This window comes from Prionailurus viverrinus, chromosome X (genome assembly GCF_022837055.1).
Source record: "Prionailurus viverrinus isolate Anna chromosome X, UM_Priviv_1.0, whole genome shotgun sequence".
Lineage (NCBI taxonomy): Eukaryota > Metazoa > Chordata > Mammalia > Carnivora > Felidae > Prionailurus > Prionailurus viverrinus.
In genome coordinates, this window is record NC_062579.1 from 38,528,945 (window position 1) to 38,550,189 (window position 21,245).

General features: G+C 41.4%; 1 protein-coding gene across 2 annotated transcripts; it reads left to right on the forward strand.

The window, feature by feature from the left end:
- The first annotated feature begins 950 nt into the window (after nucleotides 1–950).
- On the forward strand, nucleotides 951–6,719 carry LOC125157235 (CXXC-type zinc finger protein 1-like). Of its 2 annotated transcripts, XM_047843731.1 has the most exons (8): nucleotides 951–2,326; nucleotides 2,463–2,635; nucleotides 2,949–3,156; nucleotides 3,240–3,350; nucleotides 3,667–3,716; nucleotides 3,925–4,021; nucleotides 4,943–5,095; nucleotides 5,173–6,719. In XM_047843731.1, exons 1-8 carry the CDS (start codon nucleotides 2,240–2,242, stop codon nucleotides 5,317–5,319), a joined length of 1,026 nt encoding a protein of 341 aa, XP_047699687.1. In that variant the 5' UTR covers nucleotides 951–2,239; the 3' UTR covers nucleotides 5,320–6,719. The 2 variants fall into 2 exon arrangements, with proteins under 2 accessions (XP_047699687.1, XP_047699688.1); XM_047843732.1 differs by lacking the exon at nucleotides 3,240–3,350.
- Nucleotides 6,720–21,245: the final 14,526 nt, after the last annotated feature.

The window sequence follows — 21,245 nt, forward strand, 5'->3', positions numbered from 1 at the left end:
TTCAAAATAACCGGAAATGATAACGGGATCAATTTTCCTGTCATATACAATAATGCAATGATCAATCACTCCAATATATGAAACTTGGTATTGACGCCAGAAGAGACAAATGTATCCATGTAGGCTTGAGGTGATGTTCTGAAGAATGGCACACGTGTAGCTGTATCATTTCTTTGTAACCATGTTCTTCTAACTTTTGTCTGTATATCAACTCTGCAGAGGACCTTGAGCAAGCAGAAACCCAACACATCCAAGAAGGGGCGGAGCTAAAGTCGCTACCGGAACCGGAAGTAGCTCTGTCAACCATTTCACGGCACTTGCCTGGAGGCTCCGGACAGTTAAGCGTCTGTTCGGTGCTGAGGTATTTTTAAGGGTTTTGAAGAGGGACTGTAGGTTCTGTGACTGGAGAGGTGTGTGTGGGGGTCATTAAAGTGGATTTTGGCGTTGGTAATGGCGGGGTCAGATAATGGGTTGGAGTCGGGATAGTGACTCGTTGCAGTTTGAGTTGAAAGCAAGGGGTCACTAATTTCCGTCTTTCTTTTCTCATATTTTTGTCCTAAAGTTCCACATTTGGGTATGTATTGCTTTCGGTCTTATTAAGTGATAAGTTTTTTCCAATTTCAGTTATTTTTCTTTTTACCAAGAGTTACTTAAAAGTGCCTTTTCAATTTTCAAAAGTTAAACCGTTTATTAATTTCAAATGCAACTTATTTGTGCCTTATGTGATACTCATTCATTGGAATGTGTTCAGACTTCCTTTAAGGCTAATTTCAGGGTCAGTTTTTTATTAATATTATATCTCTAGCTCAATAATAGTGTGAGTTCTCCAACTGATAATGGTCTTATTCAAAAGTGTATATTCTTTCAGTGTGTGTGCCTGCTCTTTTAATCACTGAAAGTGATTTGTGTGTGTATGCATATATATGTGTATATACAAAATGTATGTGTGTGTGCATATCTATATCTATATATGCACACACACATAAATTTTCAAAATTTTTGTATATTTATATATTTTACTTGGTGTCACTGGGTTCACATAGGAGTACTTTTCAGAATAAAGATCACAAAATTATTCTAGGTAAGTGAGTCAGGGCAGACAGGTCATGATCTGGCTTGTGCATGTGGGGAGTGGGGGTGGATAGGGCTTGGCATGGCCTAGGACATGGAAGGTAAGGCAGAACTGGGTATGTATAGGAAGTGGGAGAATCAAATGAGGCTGAGAGAGTCTGGGAAGAGGGAAGGGCCTTGTATGTTTGTATGAGGCAGGGTTAGGTATGCCTTGGCGTAGTGTATGGGGCTCACAGGGCTGGGACTGTAAGGTGAGACAGAATGTGTCCAAGAGGGCAGTCTGGCAGGTGGGGCCTGGAGAGACTGGGTAGGGCAGGCAGGTGGGTGGAGCATGTCTGAGGTGTGGGGTCATGCATGTTTGGGTGGGCTAGGCAGAGGTGGCTTATTTGGGCCCATGGTACAGGGCAAGCAGGGTTGCAAGTATGTCCTGAAGGATGGGGCAGGGCAGGCTGTATTGACCAACTGTGAAGGAGTGTAGTGCAGCCTTTTTGGGCAGATAGGCAGGGCTTTATGCATTTCGGTGGGCAAAATGGGGGTGAGAAGGACCAGCCAGGTGTGTCTGGATAAAGTGGACAAGCAGGGACAGGTGGTGCCATTCAGTCCCAGGCAGGTGCAGTGGGACCTGGCCATGTTGACCAGAAGGTGGGACCAGGAGTGTTGGGACAGGGTAAGTCTGTTTCCACTCAGTGCTGACCCAGAGTCCTCCTCCCATCATCACAGGAGCCCTACTTGTAATTCCTGGTCTCTGGTGAGTTTAGGACACAGGGTGGATGGGGGAGTGGAGCTAGTGCAAGGGTTTGCCCTTCACACTGCCCACTGCCCATTCAATCACAGCTTCCTACTTTGGAATGCAGAAGTCCAGGCTGTCCCAGAAGTACCAGGTGCTGGCAGTGCCATTAGCAATAAAAGAGGCCTCTCAGATAACAGCCTCACTCCAGCTGTTGTCTGAAAAGGACCTTCCTCAGGGCTGAAACCTATGCCAGGACATTTGGAGAGGGGACTTTAGACAAAGCCTGATAAGTGTATGGCAGGCCTCTGGGTGGAAAGAAGGGGACAGTGAAGACAGAGAGGGTCATCAGTTTGGAGAATGAAGTGAGGCAGTGTCCAAGTATCATTTAAGAAACAAGTTGAGAAGACCTGCCAGCATTTTCCTGGCCTACAGTCCTGGATGAGTGACACTGAGAAGTTTCCGCTCCTGGATCCTGCAATGCAGAAAGCAGCAGTGAAAGTGAAGACAAAGAAGTTGAATAAAAAGGTGGAGTGCAAGGCGACAGAAATTGTGGAATGGGGGGCATGAAGACAGGGGTCGGGTGGAACACAGGGCTGGGTTGCAAGGTTAGGAAGCTGACATAAACTCTCCTATCCTTGCCTTGACCACTCTTGTCCCACAGAAAGAGAAGAAGAAGAAGAAGCGAAAGCTCATGTCAAAGCGTAAACACCAAGAGAAGGCAGATGCCAAGGATTTGGCCTCGCTGCGGCAGTGCCTGGGACCTGGCTGTGTGTATCCTACCCGGCCAGGCTCCAAGTACTGCTCAGATGATTGTGGCATGAAGCTCGCAGCTGAGTGAGTGAAGTTAAGCGACAGGGTGTGGAGTAAGGCATAATATATGCCATCCGTAAGTCTGTCTATCCCTCTACCTGTGTATCCTCCCACCATTCATCCACCTACCCACCCATCCATTCACCCTTACAGTCACCTGCCCACTGAACCACCCATACACATTCCATCCACCAACCCACGCATCCATCCTTATAGTCATTTACCCACCTATCCATCCACTGTTCAATCACCTGTTCACCACCATTCGGTCACTCACCCATTTTTTCTTTTGATGTCCCTACCTATCCGTTCCATTTCTTGTTGCCTCCTTTTCTAGCCGCATCTATGCGATTCTGCCCCAGCGCATCCAGCAGTGGCGGAAGAGCCCCTGTATTGCTGAGGAGCGTGGCAAGAAAATGCTTGAGCGCATCCACCAAGAGCAGCAGGACACTCACACCCGCTTGAAGGACATGGAGTGCCATTTCTATGAACTTGAGGCCATAATTCTGCGTGGCAAGCAGCAGCCTGTGTGCAAGGATGAGGAGGTGCGTGGGAGTGGGTGGGATGGAGCAGAAAGGTATTTGCTATCTTGCCCACTCTTCACTGGCCCTTCCACTGTCCTGTGCAGATCAACAAAAGTAACAGGAACAATGCAAACCTGCAGATCTTCTGTGTCTCCTGCGGGCAGTCAATTAACATGCATGTCGCCCTGCGCCACATGGAACACTGTTTTGTCAAGGTTAGGGAATTGGCTGGGGGAAGAGGAGGTAAACATGTTTTTGGCTGGGTGGGATCCATGAGGAGGAGGGCATGTTTGGTGCCTGGGTGTTTGTTGTAAAAATGCAACACATATCCATGGTTCTACCCATTTGTGCTTCTCTTCCATCCTTAGTAGGAGGGCCAAGACTGGAACATCAGCCAATGGTGAGGGGGGACATTGGCTGGGCAGACAGGAGCATAGGAGCCACAGGGACAAATGTGTTGTTTGGGGCTTGTCATGGGAGGGCATGCTGTGTAAGTCCACAGTTTCTCCCATTTGTACTCTTTCTTCCCAGTATGAAGGCAAGTCGTCCTTCGGGTCCATGTATCCCACTTGCATTGAAGGGTGAGTGTGGGTGCTAGTTGAGGTCAAAGGCATGATGTGGACAGGGTCAGGAGCAGGGTGGGAAAGATCAGAGGGTGTGTTCAGAGGCAGAGGTGGATAGGTTAGTGGCAGGGTATGGGTGGGGTTAGGGACAAAATATGGGCTTTGGGGTTCAGGTGGGACCTCCCTTCTTCTGACCCTTAGCACTTCACTTTCATCCTCCCCCCAGGGCCACCAGGCTCTTCTGTGATGTTTACAACCCAAAGAGTAAGAGGTACTGTAAGCGGCTTCAGGTGCTGTGTCCTGAGCACTCGAGAGATCCCAAGGTGACTCTTCTTTCCCTACCTCATCATCTTTTATTCCTCCCCTTCTCCCTGCCGTATTCCTCTCTTCCTCTTTGCTTGATTGCCTCCTATTTCTTTCTTCCTTCTGCCTGACTGCCTTCATATCTTCTGACCAACTCCCATGTGTCCCCTTCTCCCTTTCTGACCACCCCACATTCCCTGCTCCTTGCTGGCTGATTACCTTCTGTTCTTACTTTTTCTCTGCCTGACCTACCCCCCTACATTTCTCTCTCCCTCCTCTCTGCCTGACCATTTCTGTTTCCTTTGCTCCTCATGTATAACCATTCCCCATTCTTCTCCTTTCCTTGCTTGACCATCATACATTCCTTTCCCACCCCTTGCTGGACTGTCCCACCTTCCTCTCTTCCTCCCTATATGACCTCCCTCTCTTCCTTACTTTCTGACTTTCCTTCGTTCTTATTCTGCATGCCTCACTGCCTCCAGTCATCTTCTCCCTTCTTGTCATCTCCTAAATCCTTTCTTCCTCCCTGTTTAGCCAACCCCTATTACTCCCACCCCCCCGTCTCATTCCTCACTTTTTTTCCATGCTTTACCAACCCTCTTCCATCTACTTCTCTCTGTCAGACCTTCCTTCCATCCTTACTCTCACTCTGGTTTGATCTCTTTCTGTTCTTCCATCTTTTCTGCCTGATCACCTCCATTCCTCTATTCCTGCTTATTTAACTTCTTCCTTCATCTTCTGTGCAGGATAATTCCCCTTTTGCCTCCTCTTCTCTACCTAATCCCTGAATTCCTTTCTCCCCCCCACCCCCGCTGAGTTATTCCCCATTCTTCTCCTTCCTGCCAGAGTGCCCTCCATTTCCCATTCTCCTCATAATGCCTGCCTGATCACTCCATTTCTATCCTCCTCTGTACCTCATCATCCCTTATTCTTCCTCACAGGCATCAGATGATGAGGTGTGCGGTTGCCCACTAGTGCACAATGTCTTTGAGTTCACTGGTAATTTCTGTCGCCTACCTAAACGCGTGTGCAACCTCCACTATTGCTGGGAGAAGCTGAGGCGTGCTGAGGTGGACCTAGAGCGTATTCGCATGGTAGGCCACAATGGTGACTGGGGCTGAAAGGGTGGGATAGCATCCTGAAATCCTTCTCTCATGTTTACCTCCCACAGTTGAACAAGCTGGAAGAGCTACTTGAGCAGGAGCACAAGGTGCGCACAGCTATGACAAACCGGGCGGGGCTTCTGGCCCTGATGCTTCACCAGACAGTCCAGCATGACCCGCTCACCACTGACCTGCGCTCCAAAGCAGACAGCTGAGCCCTGCTTGACTGAGATCCTGTACCCAACACTCCGTGCAAGGGAGACACTCAATGAATTCTTCACACACTAGTTCCTATAACCACTTTTTTCTTAGGTCATCTTAGAGTTTCTCTGTGTTTCTCTGTTCGCCATTTGGTCTCCTGTCTCTGCTTACCCCTGGATGGGAAGGGGTCCTCAAAATCGCTCTCTGTTGCCATCATTCCCCATCCCTCTCTCTCTTTCTTCCCTGAAACTTGGCAGGGCCAAGGATCTGCCCTGCCTTTATCCCCCACTGTCCAGAATTTTGTTGACAAACTTTGGAAGAACAAAGGATATTAATATCCCCTGAGGGCCCTCTAACCTGTGTCTCTGGCCACAAACCCAATTTCAAACCTCTGATGGCAGTGGGTGGCAGTGCAACTGTACTTAGGAGGAGGCTGCAGTGCACATGCAGAGTGGCTGTGAAGTGACACCCACTCAGGGCTCAGTGGGCCCTCTTCTGTCAGGGGAGCTATGACCTTATAAAGAAGGCGCCAATGGCTTTTGTTCCTGGCAGTCCCCTGTTCTAGGCCATCAGACGTGTAGTTGGCACCTGATTAGTGCACAGCCCATTCATCAACTTCTATGCAATCGTTAATATTCCCCAGGCCAAAGGTGTTACAAAAATGGGATGGGAGATAGATGAGTGTAGGATAATCTCTCCCTGATGATTCCACTTTGGGACACTGAGGAGGATTCAAGGTATCATGGCAGTCACGCCCCTGCCCGTGTTGTTCCACACCTTATCATCATATGAGGTCCCAGCTCTTTTGTCAGCCTTGGCCCCTGCCAGTCCAGTCCTGGTCTGTCTCCCCCAGCACTTCCTATCACATCCTCTCCTGCTCCCTCCACCACACTGCTCTGGGTCTGTCCTTTCCAGCCTGCCCTGTACATTGAAGCCCCTTGTGGTCATGACCATTTCACACCTATAGAGTTGCCAGAGGAAGACTGAGACCTCTGCCATATCTGCCTTTGTCAGCCCCAGCCAGGTCTCCTGTGGAGGTGTGTCCGATAATGCTGCCTGTGGGTACTGGTATGTTTGAAATGAGAGACTTGAACACTTTTCTTAACTTTTCTCTACTCACTGGTCCCTTATGATTTTTTTCATTAATCTTCATAATTCCTTTTTTCCAGGGACTCACACATTTCACTTAAATGGTTAGGTATGTTGCTCTTGACTTATACCTAATAGTCCCCCATAGTTAGTTTATATTACTACCTAACCTCATGTAATGTCTCCCCTTTAAATTACTAATTAGTGCACTTTTATACTTCTCTTGATCAGATTTTCCAGGGGCTAAGCCACATAATTAATTGATTATTTGAAAGAACTGGCTTTTTAATTTATTCATATTCCTTATTATATTTATTTTATTTATTTAAACTTTCATTTTTATTAATTCCCGCTTCTTGATATTTTGTTTGGTGTTTCATTTTCATATGTTTACTTCATTTCTTTGTTCTTGTTCTGATCTTTTGAAGCAAATTCTTAACTCAGTTATATTAGTGTGTTCAGTCTCCTGTTTATATAAGTATAAATAAATAGATATAGATAGATATAGATATAGATGATATAGATATAGATATAGATATAGATATAGATATAGTAAAGGATTTCAGGCCACATACTTTCCTCTAAATGCGCTTATAGCTCCTGAACTTTGGTATGAAAGGTGAAACTTCAGAATTGATTTCTTACTTTGATCCTAGCTGTTGAAGAAAGTTTCTTAGTGTCTAACTATTAAGTATTCATTATTTTTTCTTTCTTTTTTGTAATTATGATTTTTCTATGATCAGAGAATGTGGCCTGTTGAATCTAAACTTGTAGGGGTGCCTGGGTGGCTTAGTCGGTTGAGTGTATGACTTCAGCTCAGGTCATGATCTCATGGCTTGTGGGTTCGAGCCCTGCGTTGGGCTCTGTGCTGCCAGTTCAGAGCCTGGAGCCTGCTTCAGATCCTGTGTCTCCCTTTCTATCTGCCCCTCCCTGGTTCACACTCTGTCTCTCTTACTCTCAAAAATAAATAAGCATAAAAATTTTTTTTGAAAAAAAATAAGATTTTCTTTGTAGGTCATATATTCCACTGAATTGAAAAACTTTCATGGATATAAGAGAAGAAAATATATTCTTTGCTAGGTACAGATTATTCATTAAGGCTTTCAATCTAGTTTGATGATTAATGTTTCTTTACTCTGATTCTTTTTTTTGTCTACTTCAGCTGTTATATTACAAAAAGATACAATAAATGCAATAATCTTTTAAAACACATTCTCCTTGTGGTTCTGTGTTTTGTGGGGGTGGCGGGGAGGGGGGAAGCAGCATCCTAAATTGTATATCTTAGGCCATATTGCAGCATGACATTATGTATTTTCCTTGTTTTGTCTTTTTTTGTTTTTCCTTGTTTGAATGCTTTTAACCTTGAGTTTAATTTGATAAGTACATCACCACTGCTGCTTTTATTTTGCTGCCACTCGCCTTATGTATCTTTGCCTAAATCTTTATTTTGCATTTTTATCTTTAAGATACACTTTTTGTAACTGTGTATGTTTTTTTTCTTAATCCCACATTAGTGTCTTGAGATTCAGTCCATTTAAATTTGTATAATTATGATAATTTTATCTTTTTGTATTGTGCTCATTACTGATTTTACTATTTCCTAAATACAACTTTTATCCTTTTCTTCTTCCTAGTAGCTCAGTGAAGTTTCTGTTCATGTTTGTCCCTCCCCCTTACCTCATTAGTTTGGAAATGTTTATTTTTACTAATTGTTCATTATATAAATTTTCACTTCTAACAGACATGATTTAATTTGTTTTCTCTATTATTTGACCAGAATATAATTAGACCTTTCTTTTTCTCTTTAGAAAAAATTTTTTAATGTTTATTTTCAAAAGAGAGAGAGAGAGACAGAGCGTGAGCAGGGGAGGGACAGAGAGAGAGGGAGACACAGAATCTGAAGTGGGGTCCAGGCTCTGAGCTGTCATCAGAGAGCCCAACATGGAGCTTGAACCCACGAGCTGTGAGATCATGACCTGAGCCAAAGTTGGACGCTTAACCGACTGAGCGACCCAGGCGCCTCTAATTAGACCTTTCATTATAAAGAAAAATGCTCCTGTATCGTTTGGATAAATTGCTAGTAGTGCTATTAGAGCCCAAAGGTCCATCAACTGATGAGTGGATAAAGAAAATGTGATTTATATATATAATGGAATACTACTTGGCAATGAGAAAGAATGAAATCCTGCCATTTGCAACAACATGGATGGAACTAGAAGGTATTATGCTAAGTGAAATCAGTCAGAGAAAGACAGATATCACATGTTTTCACTATGTGGAACTTGAGAAACTTAACAGAAGACCATGGGGGAAGGGAAAGGGAAAAAATAGTTTCAAACAGAAAGGAAGGCAAACCATAAAAGATTCTTTTTTTAAAAATGTCTATTTATTTTTGAGAGAGAGAGAGACAGAGTGTGAGTGGGGAAGGGACAGAGAGAGATGGAGACACAGAATCCAAAGCAGGCTCCAGCCTCCGAGCTGTCAGCACACAGCCTGACATGGGGTTCGAACTCACCTCACTGAACTCACTGATCATGCATAGTCTGAGCTGATGTGGGACACTCAACCGCTGAGCTACCCAGGCACCCCAAGAGATTCTTTTTTTTTTTTAATTTTTAAAATGTTTATTTATTTTTGAGAGAGACAGAGACAGGATGCGAGTGGGTTAGGGAGAGAGAGAGAGGGAGACACAATCTGAAGCAGGCTCCAGGCTCCGAGCTGTCAGCACAGAGCCCAACATGGGCTTCAAACTCACGAGCTGTGAGATCATGACCTGAGCCGAAGTCCGAGGCTCAACTGACTGAACCACGCAGGCGCCCCCCAAGAGATTCTTAAATACAGAGAATAAACTGAGGATTGATGGGAGGATGGGGAAAGGGGAAAATGGGTGATAGGCATGAGGAGGGCACTTGTTGGGTTGAGCACTGGGTGTTATATATAAGCAATGCATCATGGGAATCTACCCGCAAAACCAAGAGCACACTGCATACTCTGTATGTTAGCTAACTTGACAATAAATTATATTAAAAAGAAAAAAGAAATATGTTCTATCCTCTATATTTGTCTCAGCAAGATTAATAATATTACTTATGGGTTTTTCTAGAGAATTTTAAACTGTTTATTTGAAGACTTTTTCTTAAACTAAGTCAATTCTGCTTCAAGACAATTTAACATTTTAATTCAAAATCCCCAGTCACATTGTCGTAATTTAACTATAGCTATCTGCATGTATTTTACAACAATCATTGCTAACCATTGTTTTGTTCTTTTATTTTCAGATCTATCTTCTGATTTAGTATTCATTTATTTTAAATACTTCCTTTAGTGTTTTCCTCAAATAGAGTAAGTTGGTGGAATACTCTTAAATATTTGATGTCTGAAACTATCATGGTTTTGCACTGACTGAGGAATGGTATTTTGGGAAGGGGTGTAGGATCTCTGCATTGGAGTCCTCATTTCTCTATGATCTATGGGAAGTAGCTTCCAGGATGGCCTCCAGAGATTCATGCTTCCTGGTATTCATGACCTGTGTAATCCCTTTTATTTGAGTAACTTGCTTTTCACCAATAGCATACTTTAAAATTGAGGATACATCACCTTTGTGATTAGATTACAAGAGATGGTGGCTTCTGTCTTTGCTAACAGGCTTTCTTTGTTGGCTTCAGTGAAGCAACTTGATATATTGGAAAGGCCTGTGTAGCAGTGGCCTCCAACCATCAGTCAGTAAGAAACAGAGGCTCTTAGTTCAACAGCCCAAATGAACTACATAAATGTCCATGGAAGCAGATCCTTCCCTAGTTGAGGCTTCAGATGAGTCCCTAACCTTGGCTGACACCTTATTTGCAGCCACTTGAAAGAACCTGAAACAGGACCAAGCTAAGTTGTGCTCAGATTCTTGACCCATATAAGCTACAAAATAATGTGTGTGTTGTTTTAGACCACTATGTCTGTGGGAATGTGGAGCCATACTATTAGGCCTGGAAGGCCAGTGATTTTGGGAGGAACACCGGGTTGATTTCTGGAGTGGGAGCCATAACCTATGTCCTTCAGAATGGTCAGTGTTTGGCCTCTCCATAAGTCACTTTTGGAAACTGTGTGGGCCAGTGATTGACAGTCTGGGAAGAATGATGATTGGAAACCTGCTGGGGGCATGGCACTGGCATGCCTGTGTTGCGTATTATTTGAAGTTCCCGTGGAAAGCAGATAAGGGCTGTCTCTTGGATGTAGTAATTGGCCATCACTGGATTAATGATGTGAGGAGCCTGGGACATGCCAGTAATTGGGGACTTTGAAGTGTCCTCTGGCAGTCCCTGTAGTACAGCCATGGGTGGCTTCTGCTGCTCAGCAAATGATTGGCAGCAAGAGGAATCAGAGGTATGGTCCCAGGGACCGGGGCCTGAGGTGACCACAGATCAACAGTCCTGAGTTGGTCTGTCACTGGGGGACCTGATGTACACCTGGTTTCCAGGGTCCAAGAAGGAGGTGGGGAGGGTGAGTTTGAGTTTTCCTCTCTGTCACAAGAGGGAGGGCCATGTAGATTGCCCTGGATGTGCACTGAAATATGCAAAAGTTCTGTTTACGTACATGAAATGTTGTCACCTCTCAGCCTGAGTGCTTTGAAGACAATAGAAAATAGAAATGTCGTATACTGGGAACTGGCCCTGTATGGGATTCACTATTGCAGAGTGTGGACACTTTGGAGCCAGCTGACCTTGGCTTACATATTTCCCTGTCCTTCCATTTGCTAGCAGTGTGACCTTGGGGCAAATGACCTAGCATCATTGCACTTCGGCTGCTTCTACTGTCAAATGTGCTTAATGATAACCATTGTCATCTAGCTGACAGGGTTGCAGTGAAAATAAAGTGAAATGCTCATTAATGGTCACCAGATCCCCAGGAGAGGGGCAGGTGGGTCACAGAAGCAGCAGATTCCAGACTTGCTGCCCCTGAGACAGCTCACCATCCTCCTGCTGAGAGTGAGCACCGTGTGGCTGATGTTCCACATCCAGAGCCTTGTGTGTTTCAGCTGATGGAAGAAAGGTGGGATGGGAGGATCACCCCCCCATATCTGCTGGAGTAGGGAGGTGGCTCCTTACAGGGTGTCTGCTGGATAATTCCAGGTGGGGTGCAGCCCTAGGCAGGGAGATACTACCTTACCCAGAACCCCCAGCACAGGCCCTGCACTACCCATTGCGTCTTTGCAGATGCTCAGCCAATTCCCACCAGAGCCTCCTCTTCCCGCCCCCCCCCCCCCCGCCCCAGTTCTGGACATTTGCTGATTTGTCCTCTATCCTGATATAGGGCAGAAAAATCCCTTTTCTTTGGAACTGAGAAGACGGTAGGGTAATAGAGTGACAATAGTCTCCAGGGCCCTTCCAGTTTGTCCTCCTTTCAAAGATAATAAAATGGCCTGAGAAAAAAACATGACTTACCCAGGCTTCTCAGAATGTGAGTGACAGCACTGGACTGGGACCAGGTCTCCTGAATGTGTCCTCCACCCTTGCCGCACGACAACCAAACCAAGTTTCCCACTAAAAGTTCCCCTTGAGAATATGTAAACAAGAGAAGATTATGACAGAGGCAGACCCTGCCTGACAGCTTCATACTTTCTTGTGGATGCTGTCACCTCTGTGACAGGCTCCTTGTCTCAGAGGCCTAGGGTCATGTGGTCAGTAAGACCTTACATATTCTAAAACTCCATTATTTTAGTTTTGTTTATTATATAATTATATTCATGACAGAAAGCTATACACTAAATCAGAGAAAGAAGAAAGTTAAAATGACCTCTAACTCTATCATCTGAATATAAATTCCATTAACATTTTTATTTATTCATTTCCTGATATTTCTTCTGGGCATGTGCTCTGGTGTTTATGTGCATGAGTGTTTAGTATATTCTTTTAATTTAGATTAGAACTAGAATCATGTTATTTTGTTACTATCTTTTTTTGCTTTGTTTTCTAACCAAAATATTTTCCTATGTCAGCAAATATTTTTTATACAATTTTAGCAGAGCTGCATAATATTGATTCTTTAAATGTATCATAATTTTTATAACCAACATACTGTTAGTAAACATTTACAAAGGATGGTTTTAGTTTTGACTGTTATTAACACCAAATGTAGTGAGATTCCTACATTGAAATCTTTTTGCATGTATATGATTATTTTCTGGAAATTGAAATCTTGGATCAAGGTGTAGGATAGATATTAAATGGTAAATTATTCAGGAGTGGACAGTTGTACACTTGCTCCCAATGAAAAGCCTGCCTTTTCCAAGGGTCATGCGATCATATCAGTCACAGATATACAGCTTGTGGCCACAGAAATGTGGTGGTTCCTTGTCTAGTTGAAGTATGGAGGTTTCCAGACTCATGAATCTGAGCTCTGCAAAGCAGCTTCTCATTCTCCCCTCTGCAACTTTGACTTTTCAGGCCCATGCTCCTTCCCAAGAAAAGCAGGAAATAACCATTTTTTTCATGAGTTATTAATTCATGTATTTTTTTTGTTTCACCCATTGCTTTTTCAGTGTTTTTTCCCCTGTATTAATATAGCAGCATTATCTACAATAGCCAAATTATGGAAGCAGCCCAAGTGTCCATTGACTGATGAATTGATTAAAAAATATATGGTATATATATACAATGGAATATTACTCAGCCATAGAAAAGAATGACATCTTGCCATTTGCAATGACATGGATGGAATTAGAGAGTATAATGCTAAGCGAAATGAGTCCGTAAGAGAAAGACAAATACCATATGCTTTCATTCCTATGTGGAATTTAAGAAACAAAAAAAAATTAGCAAAGTGGAAAAACAGAGAGAGAGGCAAACCAAGAAACAGACTCTGAACTATAGAGAACAAACTAATGGTTACCAGAAGGGATGTCATTGGGGATATGAGTTAAATAGGTGATGGGGATTAAGGAGTGCATTTGTTCTGATGAGCACAGGGTTCTGTATGGGAGTGTTGAATCACCATATTGTACACCTGAAAGTAATATTACATTGTATGTTAAGTAACTGGAATTTAAATAAAAACTTAAAAATAATCTATTTTAAATGTTATCTTAATTGTATAAAATACAATTTCAGTAGGGAATATAACTCTTTCAAGATACAAAAATTAGATAGCATTTTTTCCCTGCATATATAATCCCTTAGGGGCAATCCATTAATTCAAAGAAAAAAAATCCATAGAGGGGGGCCTGGATGGTTCAGTTGGTTAAGCTTCTGACTTTGGCTCAGGTCATGATCTCATGGTTTGTCAGTACGAGCCCCACATTGGGCTTGTACTGACAGTGCAAAGCCTGCTTCAGATCCTCTGTCTCCCTCTCTGTACCTCCCCCACTCTCTCTCTCTCAAAAATAAATAAACATTAATACACACACACATTGTGTGTGTGTATTTATATTTATACATATATATACATATATATACGTATATATATATATACATATATATACGTATATATATGTGTATATATATACACACACATATATATATATGAATTTTAATCCATACATTTTCTGGGGCACCTGGGTGGCTCAGTTGGTTAAGCGTCTGACTTCGGCTCAGGTCATGATCTTGTGGACTGTGGGTTCGAGTCCTGCATCAGGCTCTGTGCTGATGGCTCAGAGCCTGGAACCTCGTTCGGATTCTGTGTCTCCCCCTCTCTCTCTCTCTCTGCCCCTCCCCCATTCATGTTCTGTCTCTCTCAAAAATAAATAAACATTTAAAAAAATCCATACATTTTCCATAATGGAGTCCAGCATTTGTCCTCAAAATTTTTTAAAATTCATTTTGCTTCACTGAATGTCACATACTACTTCTTATACATAGAGTTATTGGACATCAGATACTTTCTCTTTACTTCTACATCTTTGCACTTTGCATCGCACATCTTATCTTTCAATTTAAGTTCTTCCAATACTGACAGATAAACTTATTCCCCCATGGAGAATTTACCTTTATTACCTACTTGTATTTATTTTGTAGTTTTCAGGGTTGTTACAAGACCAGGAATGTGTATAATATATTTCTCTCTTCTCAGTTCCAAGCATAGCATCAGGTACTCAACTGGCCAGGAGTAGTGTTTTTGGAAGCTCTCAAAATAACTGAAGAATTAAGAAAGCTTAGTTTAGTCTTTATAGTTTAGGAAAGAATAACTTTTACTGTATGGACATAGTGAATTGTAAAAATTCCAATTATGCTTTTTCTCCTAAAAAATATTGTATAATATTAAGTATTTAGTAGGCATACTATGTTACACACGATGATGAAAACTTATTAAACATTATTTTTTTTAATTTTTAAAGTTTATTTTTGAGAGACAGAGAGAAATAGGGCATGAGCGAGAGAGGAGCAGAGAAAGAGGGAGACACAGAATCTGAAGCAGGCCCTAGGCTCTGAGCTGTCAGCACACAGCCCGAAGCGGGGCTTGAACTCACGAACCGTGAGATCATGACCTAAGCTGAAGTCGGACACTTAACCAACCGAGCCACCCAGGTGCCCCTTAAACATTATTAACCAGAAGGTATGAGTTTTCTTGGACTGGGCAGGAGAAGTTCAAGATGAATCTAAATGTTCTGTTGTCCTGGAAAGTCAGGATATGCTGAAGGAATCATGGGGACATGTCAAAAGGTCATAAGATTCCAGCTGGAAGTGATTTCTACTGGCCAAAGCTGAGAATGTCTTAAAATTTTCAAAATAAAATTTCATAATAAATATAGTAATAGATTATAAACTGATTGAATAAAATAAGGATCCATGAGTCTGTTTGTTTATAAATAAATGAAAAAGAAATTCTACCTCTTTATAGTAGAATGTCAGCTAATAAATACAAAAGACATTTGGAGTTAGGAAATTACTATCTATAAGCTAGTGGATAGAAGTTAGAGAAGGAACAGGGTATTCACATAATCTCAAAGAATTTCCCCATAAATTATTTATTAAAGAGAGAATAGTGATTTTACAATGGAGAAACCTGGTAAACTCCGCATTAACTGAGTGATTAAAGCTAATCTCACCTATCTTGGGACAAACAGATATCCTGGCCTACTGATATGTTGCACTGAGGAGGATACAACATCATTGAAGTAGTATTCCTGACAAAAAATGGATAACCCAATCTTATAGAGAAACAATCTCATCCCAAATAACTAGTCTGTACTCTCTTTTTAAAAAATGTTTATTTATTTTGAGAGAGCATGAGCAGGGGAGGGGCAGACAGAGAGGAAAGAGAGAATCCCAAGCAGGCTCTGTGCTGTCAGCACAGAGTCTGACTCAGGGCTTGATCTCACGACCATGAGATCATGACCTGAGCCGAGATCAAGAGTCAGATGCTCGGCTGGCTGAACCACCCAGCTGTCCCTACTAGTCTTTAGTCTTAAAAAATTTCAGGTCAATAAAAGAAGGAAGTCTAAAGAACTGCTCCAGATTAAGGGGAGACTAGAGAGATATGATTAGTAAATGCAGTGCAATGCATGATAATGGATTGGATCCTGGACTGGGAGGAGAATAGCTATAAAAAATAATTTTGATGTGGTATCTCAGTGTGGTTTTGATTTGTATTTTCCTGATGAGGAGTGATGTTGAGCATCTTTTCATGTGCCTGTTGGCCACCTTGATGTCTTCTTTAGAGAAGTGTCTATGTCTTCTGCCCATTTCTTCACTGGATTATTTGTTTTTCGGGTGTGGAGTTTGGTAATTTCTTTATAGATTTTGGATACCAGCCCTTTATCTGATATGTCATTTGCAAATATCTCTTCCCATTCCTTCCATGGGGGGTGGGATGGAGGGGAAAGTGAGTGATAGGCATTGAGGAAGGCATCTGTTGGGATGAGCGCTGGGTGTTGTATGGAAACCAATTTGACAATAAATTTCATATTAAAAAAATAAAAAATAAAAATTAAAAAAATAATTTTGAACGGTTTAAAAAATCTGTAATGGGCTGTTGATTAGATGATAGTATTCAATTAATATTCAATTTCCTAACTTTGATAATTTTACTATGGATACCTATGAAAAAGTAGGTGTTTCAGAAAACATTACGTGTGTGTATACATACATAAATATATACACACGTATACATATATAGAGAAAGAGGGAAATAGACTGATAATGTGAATGAGGAAAAATATAAACAGTTGGAGAATCTGGGTAAAGGTTGGGGAGTTCCTTATGCAGATCTTCCTTGGCTTACACTGAGATTACATCCTGATAAACCCTCAAAAGTTGAAATTATAGCAAGTCAAAAATGCATTTGATACACTTAACCTACTGAATATCATAGCTCAGCTTAGCTTACCTAAAATGTGCTCAGAACATCTAAAGTAGCCTCCAGTTGGGAAAAATCATCTGACACAAAGCTTATTTTATAATAATGTGTGAATATCTTATATAATTTATTGAATCCTGGACTGAAAATGAAAAACAGGATGGTTGTATGGGTACAGAACAGTTGTACGTGTTGCAGTTGTTTACTGTTACCGTGTGGCTGACTAGGAGCTGTGGTCGCTGCCACTTTCTAGCATCACAAGAGAAGATCATATCACATATTGCAGCCCTAGAAAATACCCAAATTCAAAATTTGGAGTACAGTTTCTACTGAATGTGTATCCCTTTCTCAATGTCATAAAATCAAAAAATCATAAGTCAAACCATTGTAAGTCAGGGATCATCTGTATTATTCTTGCAATTCTTTTGCAAGTTTAAAATTATCTCAAAGTCAATAAAAAGACATTTTTTGGCATAAAAACAGACACTCAGATCAATGGAGCAAAATAGAGAACCCAGAAATGGACCCACAAACATATGGCCAATTAATCTTTGACAAAGCAGGAAAGAATATCCGATGGAATAAAGACAGTCTCTTCAGCAAGTGGTGCTGGGAAAACTGGACAGCAACATGCAGAAAAATGAACCTGGACCACTTTCTTATACCATACACAAAAATAAACTCAAAATGGATGAAAGACCTCAATGTAAGACAGGAAGCCATCAAAATCCTCGAGGAGAAAGCAGGCAAAAACCTCTTTGATCTTGGCCGCAGCAACTTCTTACTCAACAACACATCTCCAGAGGCAAGGAAAACAAAAGCAAAAATGAATTATTGGGACCTTATCAAAATAAAAAGCTTCTGCACGGCAAAGGAAACAATCAGCAAAACTAAAAGGCAACCGACAGAATGGGAGAAGATATTTGCAAGTGATATATCAGATAAAGCGTTCGTATCCAAAATCTATAAAGAACTTATGAAACTCAACACCCAAAAAATGAATGATCCAGTGAAGAAATGGGCAAAAGATATGAATAGACACTTCTCCAAAGAAGACATCCAGATGGCCAACCGACACATGAAAAAATGCTCAACATCACTCACCATCAGGGAAATACAAATCAAAACCACAATGAGATATCACCTCACACCTGTCAGAATGGCTAACATTAATAACTCAGGCAACAACAAAGGATCTCTTTTGCACTGCTAGTGGGAATGCAAACTGGTGCAGCGACTCTGGAAAACAGTATGGAGGTTCCTCAAAAAATTAAAAATAGAGCTACCCTACGACCCAATTGCACTACTAGGTATTTATCCAAGGGATACAAGTATGCTGTTTTGAAGGGACACATGCACCCCGATGTTTATAGCAGCACTATCAACAATAGCCAAAGTATGGAAGAAGCCCAAATGTCCACTGATGAATGAATGGATAAAGAAGATGTGGTATATATATATACAGTATTACTCAGGAATCATAAAGAATGAAATCTTGCCATTTGCAAGACATGGATGGAACTAGAGGGTATCATGCTAAGTGAAATTAGTCAGTCAGAGAAAGACAAGTATCATATGACTTCACTCATATGAGGACTTTTAAGACACAGAACAGATTAACACAAGGGAAGCAAAAATAATATAAAAACAGGGAGGGGGACAAAACATAAGAGGCTCTTAAATTGGAGAACAGAGGGTTACTGGAGGGGTTGTGGGAGGGGGGATGGGTTAAATGGGTAAGGGGCATTAAGGAATCTACTCCTGAAATCACTGTTGCACTGTATGCTAATTTGGATGTAAATTAAAAAAATAAAATTAAAATTAAAAAAATAAAAAATACATTTTTGAGACAAACAGGGAAGTGTGAACACTAACATTAAATAATATTAAGGAATTGTTTATATTTTTAAATGCTATAATGGTATGATTAAAACAAGTGCTCTATTTGAAATATTTATTGAACTGTTTAGAGAGGAAATGGTAGCATGTTTGGGATTTGCCTCAAAACAATCAGAGTGTTTTTTTGTTTGGAGAGAGAGACAGAGAGCACAAGCAGGGGAGGGGCAGAGGGAGACGGAGAAAGAAAATCTCAAGCAAGCTCCATGCCCAGCACAGGGTCTGACATGGGGTCCAATCTCATGAGAGTTGGATGTTTGAATGAGCCAACCAGGTGCCCCCAGAGTGGGTTTTTATAGGTGAACAAGATTGGCTATATGTTGACAATTGTTGAAGCTCGTTGGTGGGTATTTGGGTGTTCATTATGCTATCCTATCTATTTTTGTGTAAGTTTGAGTATATCCATAATAAAAGCAAAACTTAAGGAAAATTAAAAGCAAAAAAATATATACCAACTTCCTATCTATTCAGGAGTGGCTACTTTCTACTATCCTTTGATTTATTCCAAAGTCCCACACACATTTCTCACACTCTCCCCTTCCCACTCATGCTCATGCTCTTGTGAAATCCATTCTCCTTAAATGTGGACAGAATCAACCACTAGTTTCTAATCAACAGAATATGGCAAAGGTGATGGCTGTCACTCCCTTGACTATATTACATAGCATCAAAGACCACCTGTTACTGCCATCCATTAGGTTAGTTATGTATGCCTGCCTTCTTTGTCTATGCAGACTAAAAGAGATCCCCATTGCTGGCTTGATGAAATAAGCAGTAATGATGAGGAAGTCCATTTGGCAAGGGGCTGTGAGTAGTCTCTAGGAACTGTACGTGGACTTTAAGATCTGAGGATGGCTTCTGGCTGACAACCAGTAAGGAACTGGAGCCCTTAGTCTTAGAGCCAAAAGGATATGAATTCTGTCAGCAACACAAATGAATTTGGAAGATGATTCTTTCTTAGTCAAGCCTCTGGATGAGAACGCAGCCTGGTTGGCACTTGGATTGCAGTCTTGTGAAACCATAAGTAGAAAACTCAGTTAAGCTCTGCCTAGACTTCTGACCCCTGAAACTGTGAGATAATGCGTATTTTTTTTAAGTTTGTTTATTTTTGAAAGACAGAGGGAGAGAGAGAGGATCCCAAGCAGGCTCCGCACAGTCAGCACAGAGCTGGATGTGGGGCTTGAACTCACAAACCGTAAGATCATGACCTGAGCCAAAATCAAGTTAAACACTTAACAGACTGAGCCATCCAGGTGCCCCACATGTTTTTTTTTTTAAGTTGCTGAACTTGTAGTAATTTGTTATGCTACAATAGAAAAATAATATAGATTTTTGTATCTGGACGTGAGGTACTGCAGTAACTAATACTTAAAAATGTGGGATTGTTGGGGCACCTGGGTGGCTCAGTCGGTTAAGCAGTCAGCTGAGGCTCAGGCCATGATCTCACTGTTCATGAATTCGAGCCCTGCGTCGGGCTTTGTGCTGACAGCTCAGAGCCTGGAGACTGCTTCAGATTCTGTGTCTCCCTTTCTCTCTGTCTCTACCCTGGGTTTTCTATTTGGTTTCATTGATCTGTGTCTATTTTTGTGTCAGTACCATATTGTTTTGATTACTACAGCCTTGTAGTAAATGTTGCAATCTCGGATTATGATACCTCCAGTTTTGTTCTTCTTTTTCAGGATTGCTTTGGGTATTCAGGGTTTCTTGTGCCTCCATACAAATTTTAGCTGTGTTTGTTCCAGTTCTGTGAAAAAAGCTATTGGTATTTTGATAGGGATTGCATTAACTGTGAAGATTGCATTGGGTAGTATTGACATTTTAAAAATATTTGTTCTTCCAACCCATGAGCATGGAATATCTTTCCATTTGTTTGTGTTGTCTTCAATTTCTTGCATTAATGTTTTATAGTTTTCAGAGTACATGTCTTTCACCTGCTTCATTAAGTTTATTTCTAGGGATTTTATTATTTTGGGTGCAAGTGTAAATGGGATTGTTTTCTCAATTTCTCTTTCTGATGTTTCATTATCAGTACAAAGAAATGCAACATATTTCTGTATATTGATTTTGTATCATGCAACCTTACTGAATTCATTTATCAGTTCTAGTAGTTTTCAGTGGAGTCTCTAGCGTTTTCTGTATGTGTCATCTGCAAATAGTGACAGTTTTACTTCTTCCTTGCCAATTTGGATGCCTCTTATTTCTCTTTGGTTGTCTGACTGGTATGACTAAGACTTCCAGTACTAAGTTGAATAAATGTGGCGAGAGTAGATATCCTTATCTTGTTCCTGCCCTTAGGGGAAAAGCACTCAGTTTTTCCTCATTGAGGATGATGTTAGCTGTGGGTTTTTCATATATGTCCTTTATTATGTTGAGGTATGTTCCCTCTAAACTTACTTTTTTGACAGTTTTTATCATGAGTGGATTTGTACTTTGCCAAATACTTTTCCTGCATCTATTGAAATGATATTATCTTTATCTTTTCTCTTATTGATGTGATGTATCACATTGATTGATTTGTGAATATTGAACGAGAAACAATGCTGCTTAAGTCCCCAGAAAACTCCCTTGTAAAGGACCATCAGGGATTGGCTCTCAATCTCCTAGCAGGTTTGGAAAAGATCTTTGTGATGTGATGATTCTCATAACCTCTTTTAGGGACTGAAGCATTTTTAGT